Source organism: Crassostrea angulata, chromosome 2 (assembly GCF_025612915.1).
Source record: "Crassostrea angulata isolate pt1a10 chromosome 2, ASM2561291v2, whole genome shotgun sequence".
In the NCBI taxonomy this organism is placed as follows: domain Eukaryota; kingdom Metazoa; phylum Mollusca; class Bivalvia; order Ostreida; family Ostreidae; genus Magallana; species Magallana angulata.
This window is the reverse complement of record NC_069112.1, coordinates 1706624-1716559: the sequence shown is the minus strand read 5'-3', so window position 1 is coordinate 1716559 and position 9936 is coordinate 1706624. Positions and strand designations below refer to the sequence as shown.

At 38.2% G+C, this 9936-nt stretch overlaps 1 protein-coding gene across 1 annotated transcript; it reads left to right on the top strand.

The window, feature by feature from the left end:
* Window positions 1-2429: 2429 nt before the first annotated feature.
* On the top strand, window positions 2430-9812 carry LOC128171359 (uncharacterized). The gene is made up of 3 exons (XM_052837138.1): window positions 2430-2509; window positions 4798-5226; window positions 7943-9812. The coding sequence occupies exons 1-3, from the start codon at window positions 2500-2502 to the stop codon at window positions 9661-9663; spliced, it is 2160 nt and encodes a 719-aa protein (XP_052693098.1). The 5' UTR covers window positions 2430-2499; the 3' UTR covers window positions 9664-9812.
* The last annotated feature ends 124 nt before the right edge of the window (window positions 9813-9936 follow it).

Sequence of the window (9936 nt, the reverse complement as noted above, 5' to 3'; positions counted from 1 at the left end):
TTTTGAAGCGAGCTGGTAGTTTTTTATCTGGGTCAGAGTTCGACCCCTTTCTTTATTTATGGTTACATTGAAATTAATGTTAAAACGGGCTTGGCCCCTGTGCTTTGAATGTAATTAAATCCGTTATGATGGATATGGTTAATTATGATTAATACAAATAGCTGACATTTATCAATAGAAAGATACCTGTCCTACATATGATATGTAGACTACCACACAGATTTTGTGTATAATCGACTGACCGTACCAATTAACTGCAGTCGTGCTTTAACTAAAGCCTCTAGATAGCTTTCCCCACAAAATATAACAACATGTTTGTAAGGACCGTAATCTATGGTGTTCCGATGGGGTCACTTCGACCTTCGCACTTTCGCTTTTAGGTCGAAGACGCGAGAGTGCGGAGTTGCGAAGGAGAGAGTGCGAGAGTGCGACGGCAAAGGAGCGAAAGTGTGAAGATGTCACGGCGAAGCGCAAAGATGCGATGGCGAAAGTGCGAAGGTGCGAAGGCAAAGGTGCGAAGGAGAGATACTACTATCGTCCCTTCGCATTCGCAACTTCGCACTCTCGCCTTCGCAACTTTGCACTTTCGCCTTGGCCTTTTTTGATAGCATTCAGAAAGTCTCGGTCGATTACATAAAATTTGATGCAGGCACCGTACTCGCCAAGGTTTTCCGATTAATCCATGATATTATTGGTACGCATACGCTAGGCCATTGTGCTTACTATGAATGTTTATAAATATTTTAATGTGTATATGTGACATATATGTTTACCAGTGCTGACTATGCCTAATCATTATATACTCCACATAAAATGTAATATCCGCCATAATGTATACAGACTCCTGTCACTTACCAGCTATCTGTTTACCGTGGATCAAACTTAGTAACATGCATTCTAATTTCATTATGCAACACTCCTTGCTGATGTATGGATTTAGAGGGAGGAGAGGGGGTCCAGCCCACCCCCCCCCCTTGAAAATTCAACATAATATCAATAGCTTCACACATGCAGTAAAGGGGGGAGAGGGTCCGGATCCCATCCCCCCAGAAAATTTAATTTTATCAATCATAGATAATAAAATCTCCAAAATATGTCTCGGACCCCCCCCCCCCCTCGATAAATATGATTATCCATTGACCCCCCCCCCCCCCCCCCCCCCCCTAAGGAAAAAAGTTATGGATCTGCGAAGGCTGTTGAAAATAAATTCTAAAAGGTTCATCGTCTGCCTCATATGTCCTTTCATACAGCTAAAATTGTCTTTAAACGATAGAGAGCTCCACAATTACAAAAAGGCGAAGGCAAAAGCGCGAGGATGCGATTGCGAAGGAGCGATAGTAGTATCGCTTCTTCGCCTTCGCAACTTCTAACTTTCGCCTTCGCATCTTCGCGCTTCGCCGTCGCACCTTCGCACTTTCGCGTCGCAACTTCGCACTCTCGCACCTCGACCTAAAGGCGGAAGTGCGAAGGTCGAAGTGGCCCCATCGGAACACCATAGTAATTTCTCTGTCACTTAACGTAGAAATTCCGATTCTACAGTAAAAAAAATTCCAGGACAGAGAAAAAGAACTGAAACTTACGTTGACTTTAGTCGAAGTTCGATAACTCAAGCAATCTGACGTTTCGGGTGAACGATTAACTCGATACTGTCCTTGAAAAAAAAGTGAATTGATTAAGAGCCAGGTTCGATTATCATTCCTAGACGATTTGATCTCCTTAACAGCAAAAGGTCCATATAAAGATATAGGAAAGTTCCCAAAATTCAAAGCTAAAATATGTGGGATTTTTCTTTACCAAATAAAAGATTCGGCCTAAAATAATAAATAAATAATAAAGTCTGAATTTCTGCGGTGAATTGTTGACCACTCAATATCGAGTGACGCAGTGACTGGACACCAGGCAGCATCTATTTTTATCTTTAATCAGTTTTTATTAACCTGGTGTTTAATCTCTCCGTGCTATTTTTTTAATATACACCTACATGTGTATTTATGAACAGAACGTTGCGTGATTTGAGAAAAAAAATTAAACATCTGTGTATGTATAGGAATTTCATGTGACTTTTTCACGTACATATAAAGCTTGCATTTTGTGTAGCTATTCACACATTATATTTGATTGGTTTAGAAAATAAACGTTTCCCTCGGAAAATTATATCAATTTAATATTTTTATTTTAAAAGTTTATGATGCAATATTGATTTGAACATTCTTTTGAAACTGAGTACTAGTAATTAATGAGTCTGATATAATCAAACAGAGAGAGAGAGAGAGAGAGAGAGAGAGAGAGAGAGAGAGAGAGAGAGAGAGAGCATTAAAAGAGAAGTACATGGATACATGTTAAATAAACACTTCAAACAAAATATCCGCAGTCAGTGGTGTCTATATATTCTATAAATAGAATTAAATTTCTCCCCTGTGTGTTACACAGGTAAGCACAGGTAATTGTGTGCTGTGTGTACACCTTTACACGACCGACCTCTCCCACAGGTGTGTCACAATGGACACAGGTAAGTCTGTTCTCTTACGTCTGTTTTTACTCATTATCACCCGGACTCTTACCTTGTCCAGGTGTGTCTAATTACACGATGACTTCTCAAGTCGATAATTTGAGTCAAAGTTTAGAAGAAAAAGAACTAACTTTGTATTTGTTAAATGGAATAAGAGTTGCCCTGAATGAATGGTTTATTGTAATGCTGTAAAATTTCAAATTGGCCATTTTTATGGCTGCCATAAATTACAGACCAGGGATCGGAATTCTCTCTGTTTACTAAAGTTTATTAAATTCTGCTGACCTTGACTGTTGTACCAAATTCTAGATACATAGATACATGTATAATTGTCAAAGTTAACTAGACACAATTTTCCTGGTTTGGAGAGAGAGAGAGAGAGAGAGAGAGAGAGAGAGAGAGAGAGAGAGAGAGAGAGAGAGAGAGAGAGAGAGAGAGAGAGAGAGAGAGAGAGAGATTTGTTTTTTCTAAGGTGACATAGAATGTTGTATGTACAAGATACACGTTTTGTTTTGAGGAAGTATTATAATTATCTAACTCATGAAACTTTTAAAATGGAGATGAAGATTGCAGACCAGATAACATGAACCGTCTCTGAATTCTGATAGCTCAGGGCTCTCCATTCTACTTATTTTCTGTCGATGAAAAAAATCACCATCAATTTAGAAAATCTCACCCATAACACAGTGTTAAGTGTTTGAGTCAACTGATGTTTTGTTATTAAATTCAGTGACTCGATACCCACCAACAGGTACTGGGTCACTGTTTTGTTATGACATATAATTATATTGAAATGTAACACGTGCAATAAATGCGCAATTCTTATGCATTACAATTGAAAATATTTCAAATTCTTGATAAGAGAACGGATCACGCGCATTTACTATAGTATGAAATTAAGAAACAATATCTGTAATTAACTTTAGATAATGTTCTTTTGATTCTTTTCGCCTTTACTTATGTCATTTTTCATATTTATGTATGTACAATGTAATGGCGTCTCCTGTAAAATACCCACTTCTGTACTTTACTATGTTCTATATTTTACTATGTTTAATTTGTATAATCTGATGAGCTTTCTACCACGCAGTATTACAAGTAAACCTCGTTGTACAGGACTAGATGGTTTTATCATCAGTTAAAAAAACACTAACCATTGAAAGTCCTGCATAGCTGTAGTTGAATAAATCTGAACCTCCATATTCCACGCGATCAAGTAACCCAATCCCCTGTAAAATCAAGAATATCTTTATTTTTATCTCTTGTACAAACAAAACAATCCCACACATCTACACCTTACAAACACATTTACATGTATATTGATTTTTAATAAAAAAAAAATCGTCTCACAATTTTGAACAAAACAATAAGTTACTGGCTGTTATTGCGAAACATCTACAAATATAGATCCGGCATTTTTGGAATAATATTGGGATTTTTTTTTGGTTACAAAATAAGATCGCTCTATATGGAGGTTAGGTATATGATCTACTGACAGATTGTATGTATAATAAGACCGCTCTATAGAGAGGTTAGGTATATGATCTACTGACAGATTGTATGTATAATAAGACCGCTCTATATGGAGGTTAGGTATATGATCTACTGACAGATTGTATGTATAATAAGACAGCTCTATACGGAGGTTAGGTATATGATCTACTGACAGATTGTATGTATAATAAGATCGCTCTATAGAGAGGTTAGGTATATGATCTACTGACAGATTGTATGTATAATAAGACCGCTCTATATAGAGGTTAGGTATATGATCTACTGACAGATTGTATGTATAATAAGACCGCTCTATACGGAGGTTAGGTATATGATCTACTAACAGATTGTATGTATAATAAGACCGCTCTATATAGAGGTTAGGTATATGATCTACTGACAGATTGTATGTATAATAAGACCGCTCTATATGGAGGTTAGGTATATGATCTACTGACAGATTGTATGTATAATTAATTCAAGTACTGGACGCCTGAATAATCATAGGTCACACGCTGAGTTTAGGTATATTAAGGTGCACTGACCCTTTCATAAGATAGATAACTCTCATTAGTATTATCATTCTTTTTTATTTTCCAAATCAAACTATATCTATGTGTGTATATTGTATGATAAATGCTCATTGATAAACATCTACTTGCATGGATGTACTGTCCTTGACAAAAATTTAGATTACTGAGAATCAAAATTTGTACATGACAATCAGTAATCTAAATTTGTACATGACAGTACAGATAAATAAAAATAATTACAATTGTGTAAAATAATTTCAGACACAGATCCCAAGTTTTCGGATGTCTGCGGTGAAAACATAGACCTGTCTGAGAACCGGAAGCGAGCTAGATGGCGCCACAAGTATTCCGCCGGGCGGCTGTTTGTGTCTCGTCCCATGCGAGAGGACGAGCAGCTGGACGTCTTATTGGACGGGAGTGGTCACGTGGGAATAGGCTTAATCAAATGTGACCCCGGTGAACTAAAACATCTACGGGAGGATGGTACCGGAAATTGTAAACCGAAACTAGTGACCGACATCCGGGTCCATAGACGGGAGTGTTCAGTGAGCATAAAACAGCGACAGGAGGTGAAAGCAACAAAAGTGGACATCAATTATCTAGGTCAAAAGGTTGTGGTCAAGGTCAATAAAGATGAAAAGTTCTGGCTGACCTTTGAACTCAAGTTCGGCTCCGTTGTCGTTAAGTTCGGTGAGTGTCAAGCTGTTTTGTAAGACACGGGTAGAGACAAATGTTTGATCTATTCAAAATGATGTCAATTTTGCATCTAATCCGCAGCAGATAAAACGAAGTCCGCCATGACGAGTTAAACTGCTCTCAGTTTAATCACTGAACTTAGAAACATTTTTGCTCCCGCTTAAGCTGCATATATCGAACAATTCAAATATGCCGTATGATAGACCATTGCTTAAAGAGTTAACAACCACCTTTTTTATCATTGTATCTCACCTGTCAGGTGAGATATTTACCTTTCAGAAATAAATTCCTATAGTAAAATAATTTTTCCCATAGGAAAAACATTCCTATAGGTAATTTGAAATTTCCTATTGGAATACAAGAACTTCCTATAGGAATTTCAATTCCGATAGGATTTGATAAAATCCGATAGGAAAACTTAATATCCTATAGGAAAACTACATCTCTGAATCAAATTCCTACAGGAAATACCATTCTCCTATAGGAAATATAATTCCTATCGGACTTTTTAAAAATCCTATAGGATTGTCAATATTTCCTGTAGGAGAATCAATTCTCCTATGGGAAGTATCATTTTCCTATAGGATATAAATTTTTAAAGGTAAATATCTCACCTGTCAGGTGAAACACACTAAAAACAAAAGTGGTATATACTCTCTAGACAATGGTCTATCATTTGGTATACATGGATTTTTCCGAAACTGCATCTTAAGCGGGTGCAAAAATGTCACCTTGGCACTGGCATAATTATCCGACACAGTGTTCTAGACCTATTAAGAATTTATGAAGCATTTCAATGATTCAGCAGCTTTATGTCGTATTTTTTCGGTTTAAAGAGACTCGGTTATAAAAGAAATCAGAAATAAGGCTTGTTTAATTTTTTTTTCTAAATTCCCTTGTTAAGAAATGACACCGGCTGCCAGTGGGTAATTTTAAACGCTTTCTGTCTAGTTTCATTCCCTACGCATATTATGTAACATAACACTCCAAAGATGAATGGAAAATGAAAAATGATAAAAAAAAAGAATTTTATCGGTACACGAGAAAGTCATTCACAGTAACATGAGCTTTTAAAGATCCATTTATACAGTATATCTTCAACGCAATGCAAGAAACGTCTCTATGCTTAGGTTAGAAATCCCTAGCGCCAAAGACATTTGATATAGGAAAAAATGGTGGGTGATAATGTGTGGGTGTGGGGGAGGGTGGGTAGGGTGAGAGGTTGTATGAACAATACAATAGAGAGTTGTGGAGCAGTATGAGTGTACGAAAGTTGATGTGCTAACTTCTCTGATGAATCGGCATTTTTGAAAGAGTAAACTGAGACATCATAAAACACCTATACATAACTATGAGATGTAGGTGTTGATGACAGGGTGTTAACAGGGTGAGGGAGGTGTAGGCGGTACGAGGGTGGCGTCATGTGGAGGCATAGAATTATTTGATATTTAGACCTTTTGACTTATATACATTACTGCTGACCCAGGGGTTTCAATAACAACAGTTTAACAAGAAAACGATTCATACTTTTTATCACCCAATTCTTTTACTTCAGAAGGGATATTGTCACGGTCATATCACATAACACACGAAAAATTACCAGTTTGCTGCTGGAAGAAAAGAACTGAGTTGGGTAGATAGGAAATATGTGAAAGCAGGTGTAAACAGGTGTAAATAGGTGTGGACAGGTGTAAATAGGTGTGGACAGTTGTAAACAGGTGTGGACAGGTGTAAACAGGTGCGCGGCGTGTAATACACGCGATTTATTGCAGTATCTATAAACACTGTTAACACTCTACACACGACTCTTTATCTTCCAAGGGGATTATCTCCCTCACCGCCATCTATATCAACATCGGGTGGGCTCTCTGTAGGCAAAACTCTCCCACTGATATTTATCTTGAAGTATGACAACACGCAGTATACCTGAATATATCTGCTATTGATCCCCGATCGCATTTCACTGTTGTCATGTGTTGTGCTATAGACGAGAATGCAGGCAATCTGTTTTTTTTCGGAAAAGATTTATGCTAGAATACACATCGAATCTTTCAAAAGTGTACTTTTTGAAAGAATAAATAACTTTGTGATGTTATAATACGGATTTTAGTTTGTAATAAAAAACGTTCACACAAAATAAGGACATTAGTAAAAAGGATTTTGAGGTGGGGTTGGAGGCGGGAGGGGTTATCAGAGTTTTATCATTAATAAAATTACAATCCTACGTTCCTCTGTTTATCTCAAGAAGTTTACAATGGCAGTTTTTGTTGTTATTTATAAAATACAAGTGTTTATTGTTATTATTTTTTAAGTAAGTTTGACCCACAATACTATTTCTACTCAACTTAATACATGTATATATAAGTAAGTCTGTTCGAAATTTAGAGTACGCTTATTTTTCGCACGCCCTTTTGTATAATTAATTTAATAAACTGTAGATTCCTTAATTTACGCGAGAACTTATTTCCGCGATTCAAATATTTTGCATTATATAGCGAGAATATAAAATCTTTTAAAATGTTTATAATAGTTTCATTTAATTTACATCTGTCCTAAAAAAAATGTGATATTAAAATCCGCGAGATGTCCTTCTTGAGATTTTACACGGATATTAATTCCTCGCGTTTAATTAGTAATTTACAATATTGAGGTCTCCTCACATTTAATTAAAAAGCTTCCCTACTGATTGGAGTCTCCTTTCCTTTCACAGGTAGCCCGGATATCTGCTTTCACCCAAACAGCGACAGGAACATCCGGTTCCTGGACAAGGACCGCCGGTCAGCCAAACTAGACGTGGAGTATCCCGCGGTCACCTGCTGCCTCTGGCGGAAGCTGCGCGTTAACGAGTACGTGACATTCAGTGTACTTCCGCTTAAAGATGGCGACAAGGATCCCTCTACGTATCACGTAGTACTAGGCGTGAGCCAATTAGATGCTACGCAACTGCGGTCACGTGACCCAGAGAGCTTCCGGTCGGATTCACGTGTGCCGATTCCCTATCGATGGAAAGTGATTAATCGTTTTGACAAAGACGTGTGTTACGGGGAAATACGAGTGGGCCTCGGACCAAACGGGAAAATCAGGGCATTTCATTCCGGGGGATTCGAAACGGAAATGGATTTCGATCCGGAAGTGAAGTGTTCACAATATCTTTTTGTTCTCAGTTTGTTTAGAACGGAAGTTCGGATCAAGGACCTGGTAGTGGAGGAAACACATTACGACTACGCTTTACAGTCCTTTCGGAAAGCCTCCACAAAATCCAAGAGTGAATCGTATTACATTGACATTATTGGGGACGATGTTCCCATTAATTGTGACGAACAAAACGAACAAGAACTAAGGAGGGTAAAAAGCCGAAGTTACCCGATGGCATTACAACAAACAGGAAATGACCAAAGAACTTCCTTGGACATCCGTCCTCGGCAGCCGTCTGACAATTATTACGATGACGTAGCTGTGGGGATTCCCAATGGGGAATGCATGGATGACGCAGTTTACAATGACGTCATAAATGACGTAAGTACTAACAGCGAATCAAAGTTTGGCAGCAATCAACAATCAATAAAATCCGAACGCCATTACGACGAAATAGATGTACAAAGTATTAGTCCTAAATCAGCGAAGAAGACAAACAAATCTCCCCTTATACTGAGAAAACCCGTCTCCAAGCTGATGGATAAAGTGGCAGGGATCAAGAATGTGTTTGTAAAACGAGCTGAGCACCCCTATGACGAAGTGGGCGACCCCGCCCCCGCTCACGGCTTGGTTACTAACCTTAGGTCAGTCCCCTGTGGAGGAAGTGACGTTGTGGAGGATACTTACTGGGAAGTGAAGGAAATCACGCGGGTAGAGGAAGAGAAAGAACCACACCCAGTGATCGTTAAATCTGAATCAGAAGACTCGGCTGCCGACTGTAACTATCTCTCAGAAAACAACAAACCGAAGAATAACAAAGACACAAGGTCTGATGTGAACGAGTCACTTCAGACACTAAAGATTAGCGAGAATCCCACCGACAACAAAACTCTCGGCTCAAAAGACAACCAGACAGACAGAAGCATTAGAAATGCCGGGATGAGTCGTGAGATAGCTTCCGATGAGGAATCATCCGGGAATTCTGTGAACGTGAAGTTGTTAATTCAGAAATTCGGCGGAAATGAGCAGGCGCAAACCTGCGCTGTGAGACAGAAAAATCTCCGAACACCGCTGCTTCACACAAGCCCTTCAGCTCCAGTTCTCGCCAACAGATCAAATTCAGACGAGAGTCTCGCACATTCTCGAAGTCAAGCAACGCTATATAACGAAAACGATCCCGCGGCAGAAACCAACAAGAAATCCGCCCTGCTGAGTGACACGTTTGACTCTATAAACGTTCTGCTAAACATTGGGAAAGGAAAGAAACGGAAAGATAAAAAACAAACAAAAAGTTAGTTCGAAAACAATGTAGATCACCATATATCCAACTTTTTCTACCTTTTGTGCCATTTCAATGCAATACATGTCTCTTTGTGCATACGAGAGAGAGAGAGAGAGAGAGAGAGAGAGAGAGAAAGAGAAAGAGAGAGAGAGCAATGAATTCTTGTCTCGATAATTATTTCATTAAAATTATAAAAACTTTGCGTTTTATTATTGTATAGTAAGCTCACATAAGTAATTATTCTTAAAATGATTTATGTATTTGTAAATCTATACTGTTAAAGGTAT

Excerpts from the sequence above, each read along its gene's own strand:
- LOC128171359 (XM_052837138.1), top strand. Across the intron at positions 5,227-7,942 it reads CTCCGTTGTCGTTAAGTTCG|GTAGCCCGGATATCTGCTTT; the intron begins GTGAGTGTCAAG and ends TTCCTTTCACAG.